The sequence below is a fragment of the Schistocerca serialis genome, unplaced genomic scaffold (genome assembly GCF_023864345.2).
Source record: "Schistocerca serialis cubense isolate TAMUIC-IGC-003099 unplaced genomic scaffold, iqSchSeri2.2 HiC_scaffold_1451, whole genome shotgun sequence".
NCBI classification, from domain to species: domain Eukaryota; kingdom Metazoa; phylum Arthropoda; class Insecta; order Orthoptera; family Acrididae; genus Schistocerca; species Schistocerca serialis.
The window spans coordinates 2012003-2031287 of NW_026047682.1; the positions used below are offsets into that span (position 1 = coordinate 2012003).

Genomic DNA, 19285 nt, shown 5'->3' on the forward strand with positions numbered 1-19285 from the left:
AGCATGGCTTCCGAGGACAGTATGGCTTGCAAGGACATCATGGCTTGCGAGGACAGCACAGCTAGCGAGGACAGCATGGTTTGCGAGGACAGCACAGCTTGCGAGGACAGCACAGCTTGCGAGGACAGCACAGCTTGCGAGGACAGCACGGCTTGCGAGCACAGCACAGCTTGCGAGAACAGCACAACTTGAGAGGACAGCTCAACTTGAGAGGACAGCTCAACTTGAGAGGACAGCTCAACTTGAGAGGACAACTCAACTTGAGAGGACAGCTCAACTTGAGAGGCCAGCACAACTTGTGAGGACAGCAAAGCTTGCGAGGACAGCATGGCTTCCGAGGACAGTATGGCTTGCAAGGACATCATGGCTTGCGAGGACAGCACAGCTAGCGAGGACAGCATGGTTTGCGAGGACAGCACGGCTTGCGAGGACAGCACAGCTTGCGAGGACAGCACAGCTTGCGAGGACAGCACAGCTTGCGAGGACAGCACAGCTTGCGAGGACAGCAAAGCTTGCGAGGACAGCACAGCTTGTGAGGACAGCTCAACTTGAGAGGACAGCTCAACTTGAGAGGGCAGCTGAACTTGAGAGGACAGCTCAACTTGAGAGGGCAGCTCAACTTGAGAGGACAGCTCAACTTGAGAGGACAGCTCAGCTTGAGAGGACAGCTCAAATTGAGAGGACAGCTCAACTTGAGACGACAGCTCAACTTGAGAGGACAGCTCAACTTGAGAGGACAGCTCAACTTGAGAGGACAGCTCAACTTGAGAGGACTGCTCAACTTGAGAGGACAGCTCAACTTGAGAGGACAGCTCAACTTGAGAGGACAGCTGAACTAGAGAGTACAGCTCAACTTGAGAGGGCAGCTCAACTTGAGATTACAGCTCAACTTGAGAGGACAGCTCAACTTGAGGGACAGCTCAAATTGAGAGGACAGTTCAACTTGAGAGGACAGCACAACTTGAGTGGACAGCACAGCTTGCGAGGACAGCACAGCTTGCGAGGACAGCACAGCTTGCGAGGACAGCACGGCTTGCGAGGACAGATCCGCTTGCGAGGACAGCACAGCTTGCGAGGACAGCACAGCTTGCGAGGACAGCACAGCTTGCGAGGACAGCACAGCTTGCGAGGACAGCACAGCTTGTGAGGACAGCACAGCTTGCGAGGACGGCACAATTTGCAAGGACAACACAGCTTGCGAGGACAGCACAGCTTGCAAGGACAACACAGCTTGTGAGGAGAGCACACCTTGCGAGGACAGCAAAGCTTGCGAAGACAGCACAGCTTGCGGAGACAGCACAGTTTGTGGAGACAGCACAGCTTGTGGGGACAGCACAGCTTGGGACGACAGCACAGCTTGGGAGGACAGCAAAGCTTGCGAGGACAGCACAGCTTGCGGAGACAGCACAGTTTGTGGAGACAGCACAGCTTGTGGGGACAGCACAGCTTGGGACGACAGCACAGCTTGGGAGGACAGCAAAGCTTGCGAGGACAGCACAGCTTGCGAGGACAGCACAGCTTGCGAGGACAGCACAACTTGCGAGGACAGCACAGCTTGCGAGGACAGCACAGCTTGCCAGGACAGCACAGCTTGTGAGGACGGCTCAACTTGAGAGGACAGCTCACCTTGAGATGACCGCTAAACTTGTGAGGAGAGCTCAACTTGAGAGGAGAGCTCAACTTGAGAGGAGAGCTCAATTTGAGTTGAAAGCTGAACTTGAGAGGACAGCTCAACTAGAGAGGACAGCTCAACTAGAGATGACAGCTCAACTAGAGAGGACAGCTCAACTAAAGAGGACAGTTCAACTAGAGAGGACAGATCAACTAGAGAGGACAGCTCAACTTGAGAGGACAGCTCAACTTAAGAGGACAGCTCAACTTGAGAGGACAGCTCAACTAGAGACGACAGCACAACTTTCGCGGACAGCACAGCTTGGGAGGACAGCACAGCTTGCGAGGACCGCTAAAATTACGAGGACAGCACGGCTTGCGAGGACAGCACGGCTTGCAAAAACAGCACAGCTTGCGAGGACAGCACGGCTTGCGAGGACAGCACGGTTTGCGAGGACAGCACAGCTTGCCAGGACAGCACGGCTTGCGAGGACAGCACGCCTTGCGAGGACAGCATGGGTTGCGAGGACAGCATGGCTTGCGAGGACAGCACAGGTTGCGAGGACAGCACGGGTTGCGAGGACAGCACAGCTTCCGTGGAAAGGACAGCTTCCGAGGACAGCACAGCTTCCGAGGACAACACAGCTTCCGAGGACAGCACAGCTTGCGAGGACAGCACAGCTTGCGAGGACAGCACAGCTTGCGAGGACAGCACAGCTTGCGAGGACAGCACCGCTAGCAAGGGCAGCACAGCTTGCGAGGACAGCAATGCTTGCGAGGACAGCACGGCCTGCGAGGACAGCACGGCCTGCGAGGACAGCATGGCTTGCAGGGACAGCACAGCTTGCGAGGACAGCACAGCTTGCGAGGACAGCACAGCTAGCGAGGACAGCACAGCTTGCGAGGACAGCAAGCCTTGCGAGGACAGCACTGCCTGCGAGGACAGCACGGCTTGCAAGGACAGCACAGCTTGCGAGGACAGCACAGCTTGCGAGGACAGCACAGCTTGCGAGGACAGCACAGCTTGCGAGGACAGCACAACTTGCGAGGACAGCACAGCTTGCGAGAACAGCACACCTTGCGAGGACAGCTCAACTTGAGAGGACAGCTCAACTTGAGAGGACAGCTAAACTTGAGAGGACAGCTCAACTTGAGAGTACACCTCAACTTGAGAGGAGAGCTCAACATGAGAGGAGAGCTCAACGTGAGAGGACAGCTCAACTTGAGAGGACAGTTCAACTTGAGAGGACAGCTCAACTTGAGAGGACAGCTCAACTTGACAGAACAGCTCAACTTGAGAGGAGAGCTCAACATGAGAGGAGAGCTCAACTTGAGAGGACAGCTCAACTTGAGAGGACAGCTCAACTTGAGAGGACAGCTAAACTTGAGAGGACAGCTCAACTTGAGAGTACACCTCAACTTGAGAGGAGAGCTCAACATGAGAGGAGAGCTCAACTTGAGAGGACAGCTCAACTTGAGAGGACAGTTCAACTTGAGAGGACAGCTCAACTTGAGAGGACAGCTCAACTTGACAGAACAGCTCAACTTGAGAGGACAGCTCAACTTGAGAGGACATTTCAACTTGAGAGGACAGCTCAACTTTAGAGGACAGCACAACTCGAGATGACAGCACAACTTGAGATGACAGCACAACTTGGGTGGACAGCACAGCTTGCGAGGACAGCACAGCTTGCGAGGACAGCACAGCTTGCGAGGACAGCACAGCTTGCGAGGACAGCACAGCTTGCGAGGACAGCACAGCTTGCGAGGACAGCACAGCTTTTGAGGACAGCACAGCTTGCGAGGACAGCACAGCTTGCGAGGACAGCACAGCTAGCGAGGACAGCACAGCTTGCGAGGACAGCACGGCTTGCGAGCACAGCACAGCTTGCGAGAACAGCTCAACTTGAGAGGACAGCTCAACTTGAGAGGACAGCTCAACTTGAGAGGACAGCTCAAGTTGAGAGGACAACTCAACTTGAGAGGACAGCTCAACTTGAGAGGCCAGCACAACTTGTGAGGACAGCAAAGCTTGCGAGGACAGCATGGCTTCCGAGGACAGTATGGCTTGCAAGGACATCATGGCTTGCGAGGACAGCACAGCTAGCGAGGACAGCATGGTTTGCGAGGACAGCACAGCTTGCGAGGACAGCACAGCTTGCGAGGACAGCACAGCTTGCGAGGACAGCACGGCTTGCGAGCACAGTACAGCTTGCGAGAACAGCTCAACTTGAGAGGACAGCTCAACTTGAGAGGACAGCTCAACTTGAGAGGACAGCTCAACTTGAGAGGACAACTCAACTTGAGAGGACAGCTCAACTTGAGAGGCCAGCACAACTTGTGAGGACAGCAAAGCTTGCGAGGACAGCATGGCTTCCGAGGACAGTATGGCTTGCAAGGACATCATGGCTTGCGAGGACAGCACAGCTAGCGAGGACAGCATGGTTTGCGAGGACAGCACGGCTTGCGAGGACAGCACAGCTTGCGAGGACAGCACAGCTTGCGAGGACAGCACAGCTTGCGAGGACAGCACAGCTTGCGAGGACAGCAAAGCTTGCGAGGACAGCACAGCTTGTGAGGACAGCTCAACTTGAGAGGACAGCTCAACTTGAGAGGGCAGCTGAACTTGAGAGGACAGCTCAACTTGAGAGGGCAGCTCAACTTGAGAGGACAGCTCAACTTGAGAGGACAGCTCAGCTTGAGAGGACAGCTCAAATTGAGAGGACAGCTCAACTTGAGACGACAGCTCAACTTGAGAGGACAGCTCAACTTGAGAGGACAGCTCAACTTGAGAGGACAGCTCAACTTGAGAGGACTGCTCAACTTGAGAGGACAGCTCAACTTGAGAGGACAGCTCAACTTGAGAGGACAGCTGAACTAGAGAGTACAGCTCAACTTGAGAGGGCAGCTCAACTTGAGATTACAGCTCAACTTGAGAGGACAGCTCAACTTGAGGGACAGCTCAAATTGAGAGGACAGTTCAACTTGAGAGGACAGCACAACTTGAGTGGACAGCACAGCTTGCGAGGACAGCACAGCTTGCGAGGACAGCACAGCTTGCGAGGACAGCACGGCTTGCGAGGACAGATCCGCTTGCGAGGACAGCACAGCTTGCGAGGACAGCACAGCTTGCGAGGACAGCACAGCTTGCGAGGACAGCACAGCTTGCGAGGACAGCACAGCTTGTGAGGACAGCACAGCTTGCGAGGACGGCACAATTTGCAAGGACAACACAGCTTGCGAGGACAGCACAGCTTGCAAGGACAACACAGCTTGTGAGGAGAGCACACCTTGCGAGGACAGCAAAGCTTGCGAAGACAGCACAGCTTGCGGAGACAGCACAGTTTGTGGAGACAGCACAGCTTGTGGGGACAGCACAGCTTGGGACGACAGCACAGCTTGGGAGGACAGCAAAGCTTGCGAGGACAGCACAGCTTGCGGAGACAGCACAGTTTGTGGAGACAGCACAGCTTGTGGGGACAGCACAGCTTGGGACGACAGCACAGCTTGGGAGGACAGCAAAGCTTGCGAGGACAGCACAGCTTGCGAGGACAGCACAGCTTGCGAGGACAGCACAACTTGCGAGGACAGCACAGCTTGCGAGGACAGCACAGCTTGCCAGGACAGCACAGCTTGTGAGGACGGCTCAACTTGAGAGGACAGCTCACCTTGAGATGACCGCTAAACTTGTGAGGAGAGCTCAACTTGAGAGGAGAGCTCAACTTGAGAGGAGAGCTCAATTTGAGTTGAAAGCTGAACTTGAGAGGACAGCTCAACTAGAGAGGACAGCTCAACTAGAGATGACAGCTCAACTAGAGAGGACAGCTCAACTAAAGAGGACAGTTCAACTAGAGAGGACAGATCAACTAGAGAGGACAGCTCAACTTGAGAGGACAGCTCAACTTAAGAGGACAGCTCAACTTGAGAGGACAGCTCAACTAGAGACGACAGCACAACTTTCGCGGACAGCACAGCTTGGGAGGACAGCACAGCTTGCGAGGACCGCTAAAATTACGAGGACAGCACGGCTTGCGAGGACAGCACGGCTTGCAAAAACAGCACAGCTTGCGAGGACAGCACGGCTTGCGAGGACAGCACGGTTTGCGAGGACAGCACAGCTTGCCAGGACAGCACGGCTTGCGAGGACAGCACGCCTTGCGAGGACAGCACGGGTTGCGAGGACAGCATGGCTTGCGAGGACAGCACAGGTTGCGAGGACAGCACGGGTTGCGAGGACAGCACAGCTTCCGTGGAAAGGACAGCTTCCGAGGACAGCACAGCTTCCGAGGACAACACAGCTTCCGAGGACAGCACAGCTTGCGAGGACAGCACAGCTTGCGAGGACAGCACAGCTTGCGAGGACAGCACAGCTTGCGAGGACAGCACCGCTAGCAAGGGCAGCACAGCTTGCGAGGACAGCAATGCTTGCGAGGACAGCACGGCCTGCGAGGACAGCACGGCCTGCGAGGACAGCATGGCTTGCAGGGACAGCACAGCTTGCGAGGACAGCACAGCTTGCGAGGACAGCACAGCTAGCGAGGACAGCACAGCTTGCGAGGACAGCAAGCCTTGCGAGGACAGCACTGCCTGCGAGGACAGCACGGCTTGCAAGGACAGCACAGCTTGCGAGGACAGCACAGCTTGCGAGGACAGCACAGCTTGCGAGGACAGCACAGCTTGCGAGGACAGCACAACTTGCGAGGACAGCACAGCTTGCGAGAACAGCACACCTTGCGAGGACAGCTCAACTTGAGAGGACAGCTCAACTTGAGAGGACAGCTAAACTTGAGAGGACAGCTCAACTTGAGAGTACACCTCAACTTGAGAGGAGAGCTCAACATGAGAGGAGAGCTCAACGTGAGAGGACAGCTCAACTTGAGAGGACAGTTCAACTTGAGAGGACAGCTCAACTTGAGAGGACAGCTCAACTTGACAGAACAGCTCAACTTGAGAGGAGAGCTCAACATGAGAGGAGAGCTCAACTTGAGAGGACAGCTCAACTTGAGAGGACAGCTCAACTTGAGAGGACAGCTAAACTTGAGAGGACAGCTCAACTTGAGAGTACACCTCAACTTGAGAGGAGAGCTCAACATGAGAGGAGAGCTCAACTTGAGAGGACAGCTCAACTTGAGAGGACAGTTCAACTTGAGAGGACAGCTCAACTTGAGAGGACAGCTCAACTTGACAGAACAGCTCAACTTGAGAGGACAGCTCAACTTGAGAGGACATTTCAACTTGAGAGGACAGCTCAACTTTAGAGGACAGCACAACTCGAGATGACAGCACAACTTGAGATGACAGCACAACTTGGGTGGACAGCACAGCTTGCGAGGACAGCACAGCTTGCGAGGACAGCACAGCTTGCGAGGACAGCACAGCTTGCGAGGACAGCACAGCTTGCGAGGACAGCACAGCTTGCGAGGACAGCACAGCTTTTGAGGACAGCACAGCTTGCGAGGACAGCACAGCTTGCGAGGACAGCACAGCTAGCGAGGACAGCACAGCTTGCGAGGACAGCACGGCTTGCGAGCACAGCACAGCTTGCGAGAACAGCTCAACTTGAGAGGACAGCTCAACTTGAGAGGACAGCTCAACTTGAGAGGACAGCTCAAGTTGAGAGGACAACTCAACTTGAGAGGACAGCTCAACTTGAGAGGCCAGCACAACTTGTGAGGACAGCAAAGCTTGCGAGGACAGCATGGCTTCCGAGGACAGTATGGCTTGCAAGGACATCATGGCTTGCGAGGACAGCACAGCTAGCGAGGACAGCATGGTTTGCGAGGACAGCACAGCTTGCGAGGACAGCACAGCTTGCGAGGACAGCACAGCTTGCGAGGACAGCACGGCTTGCGAGCACAGCACAGCTTGCGAGAACAGCTCAACTTGAGAGGACAGCTCAACTTGAGAGGACAGCTCAACTTGAGAGGACAGCTCAACTTGAGAGGACAACTCAACTTGAGAGGACAGCTCAACTTGAGAGGCCAGCACAACTTGTGAGGACAGCAAAGCTTGCGAGGACAGCATGGCTTCCGAGGACAGTATGGCTTGCAAGGACATCATGGCTTGCGAGGACAGCACAGCTAGCGAGGACAGCATGGTTTGCGAGGACAGCACGGCTTGCGAGGACAGCACAGCTTGCGACGACAGCACAGCTTGCGAGGACAGCACAGCTTGCGAGGACAGCACAGCTTGCGAGGACAGCAAAGCTTGCGAGGACAGCACAGCTTGTGAGGACAGCTCAACTTGAGAGGACAGCTCAACTTGAGAGGGCAGCTGAACTTGAGAGGACAGCTCAACTTGAGAGGGCAGCTCAACTTGAGAGGACAGCTCAACTTGAGAGGACAGCTCAGCTTGAGAGGACAGCTCAAATTGAGAGGACAGCTCAACTTGAGACGACAGCTCAACTTGAGAGGACAGCTCAACTTGAGAGGACAGCTCAACTTGAGAGGACAGCTCAACTTGAGAGGACTGCTCAACTTGAGAGGACAGCTCAACTTGAGAGGACAGCTCAACTTGAGAGGACAGCTGAACTAGAGAGTACAGCTCAACTTGAGAGGGCAGCTCAACTTGAGATTACAGCTCAACTTGAGAGGACAGCTCAACTTGAGGGACAGCTCAAATTGAGAGGACAGTTCAACTTGAGAGGACAGCACAACTTGAGTGGACAGCACAGCTTGCGAGGACAGCACAGCTTGCGAGGACAGCACAGCTTGCGAGGACAGCACGGCTTGCGAGGACAGATCCGCTTGCGAGGACAGCACAGCTTGCGAGGACAGCACAGCTTGCGAGGACAGCACAGCTTGCGAGGACAGCACAGCTTGCGAGGACAGCACAGCTTGTGAGGACAGCACAGCTTGCGAGGACGGCACAATTTGCAAGGACAACACAGCTTGCGAGGACAGCACAGCTTGCAAGGACAACACAGCTTGTGAGGAGAGCACACCTTGCGAGGACAGCAAAGCTTGCGAAGACAGCACAGCTTGCGGAGACAGCACAGTTTGTGGAGACAGCACAGCTTGTGGGGACAGCACAGCTTGGGACGACAGCACAGCTTGGGAGGACAGCAAAGCTTGCGAGGACAGCACAGCTTGCGGAGACAGCACAGTTTGTGGAGACAGCACAGCTTGTGGGGACAGCACAGCTTGGGACGACAGCACAGCTTGGGAGGACAGCAAAGCTTGCGAGGACAGCACAGCTTGCGAGGACAGCACAGCTTGCGAGGACAGCACAACTTGCGAGGACAGCACAGCTTGCGAGGACAGCACAGCTTGCCAGGACAGCACAGCTTGTGAGGACGGCTCAACTTGAGAGGACAGCTCACCTTGAGATGACCGCTAAACTTGTGAGGAGAGCTCAACTTGAGAGGAGAGCTCAACTTGAGAGGAGAGCTCAATTTGAGTTGAAAGCTGAACTTGAGAGGACAGCTCAACTAGAGAGGACAGCTCAACTAGAGATGACAGCTCAACTAGAGAGGACAGCTCAACTAAAGAGGACAGTTCAACTAGAGAGGACAGATCAACTAGAGAGGACAGCTCAACTTGAGAGGACAGCTCAACTTAAGAGGACAGCTCAACTTGAGAGGACAGCTCAACTAGAGACGACAGCACAACTTTCGCGGACAGCACAGCTTGGGAGGACAGCACAGCTTGCGAGGACCGCTAAAATTACGAGGACAGCACGGCTTGCGAGGACAGCACGGCTTGCAAAAACAGCACAGCTTGCGAGGACAGCACGGCTTGCGAGGACAGCACGGTTTGCGAGGACAGCACAGCTTGCCAGGACAGCACGGCTTGCGAGGACAGCACGCCTTGCGAGGACAGCACGGGTTGCGAGGACAGCATGGCTTGCGAGGACAGCACAGGTTGCGAGGACAGCACGGGTTGCGAGGACAGCACAGCTTCCGTGGAAAGGACAGCTTCCGAGGACAGCACAGCTTCCGAGGACAACACAGCTTCCGAGGACAGCACAGCTTGCGAGGACAGCACAGCTTGCGAGGACAGCACAGCTTGCGAGGACAGCACAGCTTGCGAGGACAGCACAGCTTGCGAGGACAGCACCGCTAGCAAGGGCAGCACAGCTTGCGAGGACAGCAATGCTTGCGAGGACAGCACGGCCTGCGAGGACAGCACGGCCTGCGAGGACAGCATGGCTTGCAGGGACAGCACAGCTTGCGAGGACAGCACAGCTTGCGAGGACAGCACAGCTAGCGAGGACAGCACAGCTTGCGAGGACAGCAAGCCTTGCGAGGACAGCACTGCCTGCGAGGACAGCACGGCTTGCAAGGACAGCACAGCTTGCGAGGACAGCACAGCTTGCGAGGACAGCACAGCTTGCGAGGACAGCACAGCTTGCGAGGACAGCACAACTTGCGAGGACAGCACAGCTTGCGAGAACAGCACACCTTGCGAGGACAGCTCAACTTGAGAGGACAGCTCAACTTGAGAGGACAGCTAAACTTGAGAGGACAGCTCAACTTGAGAGTACACCTCAACTTGAGAGGAGAGCTCAACATGAGAGGAGAGCTCAACGTGAGAGGACAGCTCAACTTGAGAGGACAGTTCAACTTGAGAGGACAGCTCAACTTGAGAGGACAGCTCAACTTGACAGAACAGCTCAACTTGAGAGGAGAGCTCAACATGAGAGGAGAGCTCAACTTGAGAGGACAGCTCAACTTGAGAGGACAGCTCAACTTGAGAGGACAGCTAAACTTGAGAGGACAGCTCAACTTGAGAGTACACCTCAACTTGAGAGGAGAGCTCAACATGAGAGGAGAGCTCAACTTGAGAGGACAGCTCAACTTGAGAGGACAGTTCAACTTGAGAGGACAGCTCAACTTGAGAGGACAGCTCAACTTGACAGAACAGCTCAACTTGAGAGGACAGCTCAACTTGAGAGGACATTTCAACTTGAGAGGACAGCTCAACTTGAGAGGACAGCACAACTCGAGATGACAGCACAACTTGAGATGACAGCACAACTTGGGTGGACAGCACAGCTTGCGAGGACAGCACAGCTTGCGAGGACAGCACAGCTTGCGAGGACAGCACAGCTTGCGAGGACAGCACAGCTTGCGAGGACAGCACAGCTTGCGAGGACAGCACAGCTTTTGAGGACAGCACAGCTTGCGAGGACAGCACAGCTTGCGAGGACAGCACAGCTAGCGAGGACAGCACAGCTTGCGAGGACAGCACGGCTTGCGAGCACAGCACAGCTTGCGAGAACAGCTCAACTTGAGAGGACAGCTCAACTTGAGAGGACAGCTCAACTTGAGAGGACAGCTCAAGTTGAGAGGACAACTCAACTTGAGAGGACAGCTCAACTTGAGAGGCCAGCACAACTTGTGAGGACAGCAATGCTTGCGAGGACAGCATGGCTTCCGAGGACAGTATGGCTTGCAAGGACATCATGGCTTGCGAGGACAGCACAGCTAGCGAGGACAGCATGGTTTGCGAGGACAGCACAGCTTGCGAGGACAGCACAGCTTGCGAGGACAGCACAGCTTGCGAGGACAGCACGGCTTGCGAGCACAGCACAGCTTGCGAGAACAGCTCAACTTGAGAGGACAGCTCAACTTGAGAGGACAGCTCAACTTGAGAGGACAGCTCAACTTGAGAGGACAACTCAACTTGAGAGGACAGCTCAACTTGAGAGGCCAGCACAACTTGTGAGGACAGCAAAGCTTGCGAGGACAGCATGGCTTCCGAGGACAGTATGGCTTGCAAGGACATCATGGCTTGCGAGGACAGCACAGCTAGCGAGGACAGCATGGTTTGCGAGGACAGCACGGCTTGCGAGGACAGCACAGCTTGCGAGGACAGCACAGCTTGCGAGGACAGCACAGCTTGCGAGGACAGCACAGCTTGCGAGGACAGCAAAGCTTGCGAGGACAGCACAGCTTGTGAGGACAGCTCAACTTGAGAGGACAGCTCAACTTGAGAGGGCAGCTGAACTTGAGAGGACAGCTCAACTTGAGAGGGCAGCTCAACTTGAGAGGACAGCTCAACTTGAGAGGACAGCTCAGCTTGAGAGGACAGCTCAAATTGAGAGGACAGCTCAACTTGAGACGACAGCTCAACTTGAGAGGACAGCTCAACTTGAGAGGACAGCTCAACTTGAGAGGACAGCTCAACTTGAGAGGACTGCTCAACTTGAGAGGACAGCTCAACTTGAGAGGACAGCTCAACTTGAGAGGACAGCTGAACTAGAGAGTACAGCTCAACTTGAGAGGGCAGCTCAACTTGAGATTACAGCTCAACTTGAGAGGACAGCTCAACTTGAGGGACAGCTCAAATTGAGAGGACAGTTCAACTTGAGAGGACAGCACAACTTGAGTGGACAGCACAGCTTGCGAGGACAGCACAGCTTGCGAGGACAGCACAGCTTGCGAGAACAGCACGGCTTGCGAGGACAGATCCGCTTGCGAGGACAGCACAGCTTGCGAGGACAGCACAGCTTGCGAGGACAGCACAGCTTGCGAGGACAGCACAGCTTGCGAGGACAGCACAGCTTGTGAGGACAGCACAGCTTGCGAGGACGGCACGGCTTGCGAGGACAGATCCGCTTGCGAGGACAGCACAGCTTGCGAGGACAGCACAGCTTGCGAGGACAGCACAGCTTGCGAGGACAGCACGGCTTGCGAGCACAGCACAGCTTGCGAGAACAGCTCAACTTGAGAGGACAGCTCAACTTGAGAGGACAGCTCAACTTGAGAGGACAGCTCAACTTGAGAGGACAACTCAACTTGAGAGGACAGCTCAACTTGAGAGGCCAGCACAACTTGTGAGGACAGCAAAGCTTGCGAGGACAGCATGGCTTCCGAGGACAGTATGGCTTGCAAGGACATCATGGCTTGCGAGGACAGCACAGCTAGCGAGGACAGCATGGTTTGCGAGGACAGCACGGCTTGCGAGGACAGCACAGCTTGCGAGGACAGCACAGCTTGCGAGGACAGCACAGCTTGCGAGGACAGCACAGCTTGCGAGGACAGCAAAGCTTGCGAGGACAGCACAGCTTGTGAGGACAGCTCAACTTGAGAGGACAGCTCAACTTGAGAGGGCAGCTGAACTTGAGAGGACAGCTCAACTTGAGAGGGCAGCTCAACTTGAGAGGACAGCTCAACTTGAGAGGACAGCTCAGCTTGAGAGGACAGCTCAAATTGAGAGGACAGCTCAACTTGAGACGACAGCTCAACTTGAGAGGACAGCTCAACTTGAGAGGACAGCTCAACTTGAGAGGACAGCTCAACTTGAGAGGACTGCTCAACTTGAGAGGACAGCTCAACTTGAGAGGACAGCTCAACTTGAGAGGACAGCTGAACTAGAGAGTACAGCTCAACTTGAGAGGGCAGCTCAACTTGAGATTACAGCTCAACTTGAGAGGACAGCTCAACTTGAGGGACAGCTCAAATTGAGAGGACAGTTCAACTTGAGAGGACAGCACAACTTGAGTGGACAGCACAGCTTGCGAGGACAGCACAGCTTGCGAGGACAGCACAGCTTGCGAGGACAGCACGGCTTGCGAGGACAGATCCGCTTGCGAGGACAGCACAGCTTGCGAGGACAGCACAGCTTGCGAGGACAGCACAGCTTGCGAGGACAGCACAGCTTGCGAGGACAGCACAGCTTGTGAGGACAGCACAGCTTGCGAGGACGGCACAATTTGCAAGGACAACACAGCTTGCGAGGACAGCACAGCTTGCAAGGACAACACAGCTTGTGAGGAGAGCACACCTTGCGAGGACAGCAAAGCTTGCGAAGACAGCACAGCTTGCGGAGACAGCACAGTTTGTGGAGACAGCACAGCTTGTGGGGACAGCACAGCTTGGGACGACAGCACAGCTTGGGAGGACAGCAAAGCTTGCGAGGACAGCACAGCTTGCGGAGACAGCACAGTTTGTGGAGACAGCACAGCTTGTGGGGACAGCACAGCTTGGGACGACAGCACAGCTTGGGAGGACAGCAAAGCTTGCGAGGACAGCACAGCTTGCGAGGACAGCACAGCTTGCGAGGACAGCACAACTTGCGAGGACAGCACAGCTTGCGAGGACAGCACAGCTTGCCAGGACAGCACAGCTTGTGAGGACGGCTCAACTTGAGAGGACAGCTCACCTTGAGATGACCGCTAAACTTGTGAGGAGAGCTCAACTTGAGAGGAGAGCTCAACTTGAGAGGAGAGCTCAATTTGAGTTGAAAGCTGAACTTGAGAGGACAGCTCAACGAGAGAGGACAGCTCAACTAGAGATGACAGCTCAACTAGAGAGGACAGCTCAACTAAAGAGGACAGTTCAACTAGAGAGGACAGATCAACTAGAGAGGACAGCTCAACTTGAGAGGACAGCTCAACTTAAGAGGACAGCTCAACTTGAGAGGACAGCTCAACTAGAGACGACAGCACAACTTTCGCGGACAGCACAGCTTGGGAGGACAGCACAGCTTGCGAGGACCGCTAAAATTACGAGGACAGCACGGCTTGCGAGGACAGCACGGCTTGCAAAAACAGCACAGCTTGCGAGGACAGCACGGCTTGCGAGGACAGCACGGTTTGCGAGGACAGCACAGCTTGCCAGGACAGCACGGCTTGCGAGGACAGCACGCCTTGCGAGGACAGCACGGGTTGCGAGGACAGCATGGCTTGCGAGGACAGCACAGGTTGCGAGGACAGCACGGGTTGCGAGGACAGCACAGCTTCCATGGAAAGGACAGCTTCCGAGGACAGCACAGCTTCCGAGGACAACACAGCTTCCGAGGACAGCACAGCTTGCGAGGACAGCACAGCTTGCGAGGACAGTACAGCTTGCGAGGACAGCACAGCTTGCGAGGACAGCACCGCTAGCAAGGGCAGCACAGCTTGCGAGGACAGCAATGCTTGCGAGGACAGCACGGCCTGCGAGGACAGCACGGCCTGCGAGGACAGCATGGCTTGCAGGGACAGCACAGCTTGCGAGGACAGCACAGCTTGCGAGGACAGCACAGCTAGCGAGGACAGCACAGCTTGCGAGGACAGCAAGCCTTGCGAGGACAGCACTGCCTGCGAGGACAGCACGGCTTGCAAGGACAGCACAGCTTGCGAGGACAGCACAGCTTGCGAGGACAGCACAGCTTGCGAGGACAGCACAGCTTGCGAGGACAGCACAACTTGCGAGGACAGCACAGCTTGCGAGAACAGCACACCTTGCGAGGACAGCTCAACTTGAGAGGACAGCTCAACTTGAGAGGACAGCTAAACTTGAGAGGACAGCTCAACTTGAGAGTACACCTCAACTTGAGAGGAGAGCTCAACATGAGAGGAGAGCTCAACGTGAGAGGACAGCTCAACTTGAGAGGACAGTTCAACTTGAGAGGACAGCTCAACTTGAGAGGACAGCTCAACTTGACAGAACAGCTCAACTTGAGAGGAGAGCTCAACATGAGAGGAGAGCTCAACTTGAGAGGACAGCTCAACTTGAGAGGACAGCTCAACTTGAGAGGACAGCTAAACTTGAGAGGACAGCTCAACTTGAGAGTACACCTCAACTTGAGAGGAGAGCTCAACATGAGAGGAGAGCTCAACTTGAGAGGACAGCTCAACTTGAGAGGACAGTTCAACTTGAGAGGACAGCTCAACTTGAGAGGACAGCTCAACTTGACAGAACAGCTCAACTTGAGAGGACAGCTCAACTTGAGAGGACATTTCAACTTGAGAGGACAGCTCAACTTTAGAGGACAGCACAACTCGAGATGACAGCACAACTTGAGATGACAGCACAACTTGGGTGGACAGCACAGCTTGCGAGGACAGCACAGCTTGCGAGGACAGCACAGCTTGCGAGGACAGCACAGCTTGCGAGGACAGCACAGCTTGCGAGGACAGCACAGCTTGCGAGGACAGCACAGCTTTTGAGGACAGCACAGCTTGCGAGGACAGCACAGCTTGCGAGGACAGCACAGCTAGCGAGGACAGCACAGCTTGCGAGGACAGCACGGCTTGCGAGCACAGCACAGCTTGCGAGAACAGCTCAACTTGAGAGGACAGCTCAACTTGAGAGGACAGCTCAACTTGAGAGGACAGCTCAAGTTGAGAGGACAACTCAACTTGAGAGGACAGCTCAACTTGAGAGGCCAGCACAACTTGTGAGGACAGCAAAGCTTGCGAGGACAGCATGGCTTCCGAGGACAGTATGGCTTGCAAGGACATCATGGCTTGCGAGGACAGCACAGCTAGCGAGGACAGCATGGTTTGCGAGGACAGCACAGCTTGCGAGGACAGCACAGCTTGCGAGGACAGCACAGCTTGCGAGGACAGCACGGCTTGCGAGCACAGCACAGCTTGCGAGAACAGCTCAACTTGAGAGGACAGCTCAACTTGAGAGGACAGCTCAACTTGAGAGGACAGCTCAACTTGAGAGGACAACTCAACTTGAGAGGACAGCTCAACTTGAGAGGCCAGCACAACTTGTGAGGACAGCAAAGCTTGCGAGGACAGCATGGCTTCCGAGGACAGTATGGCTTGCAAGGACATCATGGCTTGCGAGGACAGCACAGCTAGCGAGGACAGCATGGTTTGCGAGGACAGCACGGCTTGCGAGGACAGCACAGCTTGCGAGGACAGCACAGCTTGCGAGGACAGCACAGCTTGCGAGGACAGCACAGCTTGCGAGGACAGCAAAGCTTGCGAGGACAGCACAGCTTGTGAGGACAGCTCAACTTGAGAGGACAGCTCAACTTGAGAGGGCAGCTGAACTTGAGAGGACAGCTCAACTTGAGAGGGCAGCTCAACTTGAGAGGACAGCTCAACTTGAGAGGACAGCTCAGCTTGAGAGGACAGCTCAAATTGAGAGGACAGCTCAACTTGAGACGACAGCTCAACTTGAGAGGACAGCTCAACTTGAGAGGACAGCTCAACTTGAGAGGACAGCTCAACTTGAGAGGACTGCTCAACTTGAGAGGACAGCTCAACTTGAGAGGACAGCTCAACTTGAGAGGACAGCTGAACTAGAGAGTACAGCTCAACTTGAGAGGGCAGCTCAACTTGAGATTACAGCTCAACTTGAGAGGACAGCTCAACTTGAGGGACAGCTCAAATTGAGAGGACAGTTCAACTTGAGAGGACAGCACAACTTGAGTGGACAGCACAGCTTGCGAGGACAGCACAGCTTGCGAGGACAGCACAGCTTGCGAGGACAGCGCAGCTTGCGAGGACAGCACAGCTTGCGAGGACAGCACAGCTTGGGAGGACAGCACGGCTTGCAAGGAGAGCTCAACTTGAGAGGGCAGCTCAACTTGAGATGGCAGCTCAACATGAGAGGATAGCTCAACTAGAGAGGACAGCTCAACTTAAGAGGACAGCTCAACTTGAGAGGACAGCTCAACTTGAGAGGACAGCTCAAGTTGAGAGGACAACTCAACTTGAGAGGACAGCTCAACTTGAGAGGCCAGCACAACTTGTGAGGACAGCAAAGCTTGCGAGGACAGCATGGCTTCCGAGGACAGTATGGCTTGCAAGGACATCATGGCTTGCGAGGACAGCACAGCTAGCGAGGACAGCATGGTTTGCGAGGACAGCACAGCTTGCGAGGACAGCACAGCTTGCGAGGACAGCACAGCTTGCGAGGACAGCACGGCTTGCGAGCACAGCACAGCTTGCGAGAACAGCTCAACTTGAGAGGACAGCTCAACTTGAGAGGACAGCTCAACTTGAGAGGACAGCTCAACTTGAGAGGACAACTCAACTTGAGAGGACAGCTCAACTTGAGAGGCCAGCACAACTTGTGAGGACAGCAAAGCTTGCGAGGACAGCATGGCTTCCGAGGACAGTATGGCTTGCAAGGACATCATGGCTTGCGAGGACAGCACAGCTAGCGAGGACAGCATGGTTTGCGAGGACAGCACGGCTTGCGAGGACAGCACAGCTTGCGAGGACAGCACAGCTTGCGAGGACAGCACAGCTTGCGAGGACAGCACAGCTTGCGAGGACAGCAAAGCTTGCGAGGACAGCACAGCTTGTGAGGACAGCTCAACTTGAGAGGACAGCTCAACTTGAGAGGGCAGCTGAACTTGAGAGGACAGCTCAACTTGAGAGGGCAGCTCAACTTGAGAGGACAGCTCAACTTGAGAGGACAGCTCAGCTTGAGAGGACAGCTCAAATTGAGAGGACAGCTCAACTTGAGACGACAGCTCAACTTGAGAGGACAGCTCAACTTGAGAGGACAGCTCAACTTGAGAGGACAGCTCAACTTGAGAGGACTGCTCAACTTGAGAGGACAGCTCAACTTGAGAGGACAGCTCAACTTGAGAGGACAGCTGAACTAGAGAGTACAGCTCAACTTGGGAGGGCAGCTCAACTTGAGATTACAGCTCAACTTGAGAGGACAGCTCAACTTGAGGGACAGCTCAAATTGAGAGGACAGTTCAACTTGAGAGGACAGCACAACTTGAGTGGACAGCACAGCTTGCGAGGACAGCACAGCTTGCGAGGACAGCACAGCTTGCGAGGACAGCACGGCTTGCGAGGACAGATCCGCTTGCGAGGACAGCACAGCTTGCGAGGACAGCACAGCTTGCGAGGACAGCACAGCTTGCGAGGACAGCACAGCTTGCGAGGACAGCACAGCTTGTGAGGACAGCACAGCTTGCGAGGACGGCACAATTTGCAAGGACAACACAGCTTGCGAGGACAGCACAGCTTGCAAGGACAACACAGCTTGTGAGGAGAGCACACCTTGCGAGGACAGCAAAGCTTGCGAAGACAGCACAGCTTGCGGAGACAGCACAGTTTGTGGAGACAGCACAGCTTGTGGGGACAGCACAGCTTGGGACGACAGCACAGCTTGGGAGGACAGCAAAGCTTGCGAGGACAGCACAGCTTGCGGAGACAGCAAAGTTTGTGGAGACAGCACAGCTTGTGGGGACAGCACAGCTTGGGAAGACAGCACAGCTTGGGAGGACAGCAAAGCTTGCGAGGACAGCACAGCTTGCGAGGACAGCACAGCTTGCGAGGACAGCACAACTTGCGAGGACAGCACAGCTTGCGAGGACAGCACAGCTTGCCAGGACAGCACAGCTTGTGAGGACGGCTCAACTTGAGAGGACAGCTCACCTTGAGATGACCGCTAAACTTGTGAGGAGAGCTCAACTTGAGAGGAGAGCTCAACTTGAGAGGAGAGCTCAATTTGAGTTGAAAGCTGAACTTGAGAGGACAGCTCAACTAGAGAGGACAGCTCAACTAGAGATGACAGCTCAACTAGAGAGGACAGCTCAACTAAAGAGGACAGTTCAACTAGAGAGGACAGATCAACTAGAGAGGACAGCTCAACTTGAGAGGACAGCTCAACTTAAGAGGACAGCTCAACTTGAGAGGACAGCTCAACTAGAGACGACAGCACAACTTTCGCGGACAGCACAGCTTGGGAGGACAGCACAGCTTGCGAGGACCGCTAAAATTACGAGGACAGCACGGCTTGCGAGGACAGCACGGCTTGCAAAAACAGCACAGCTTGCGAGGACAGCACGGCTTGCGAGGACAGCACGGTTTGCGAGGACAGCACAGCTTGCCAGGACAGCACGGCTTGCGAGGACAGCACGCCTTGCGAGGACAGCACGGGTTGCGAGGACAGCATGGCTTGCGAGGACAGCACAGGTTGCGAGGACAGCACGGGTTGCGAGGACAGCACAGCTTTAGTGGAAAGGACAGCTTCCGA

General features: G+C 55.0%; 1 protein-coding gene across 1 annotated transcript; it reads left to right on the forward strand.

The window, feature by feature from the left end:
• Positions 1-10121: 10121 nt before the first annotated feature.
• On the forward strand, positions 10122-18905 carry LOC126443327 (seminal vesicle major clotting proteins-like). Its single transcript, XM_050090920.1, has 3 exons — positions 10122-10474; positions 14877-15111; positions 18783-18905. The coding sequence occupies exons 1-3, from the start codon at positions 10122-10124 to the stop codon at positions 18903-18905; spliced, it is 711 nt and encodes a 236-aa protein (XP_049946877.1).
• The last annotated feature ends 380 nt before the right edge of the window (positions 18906-19285 follow it).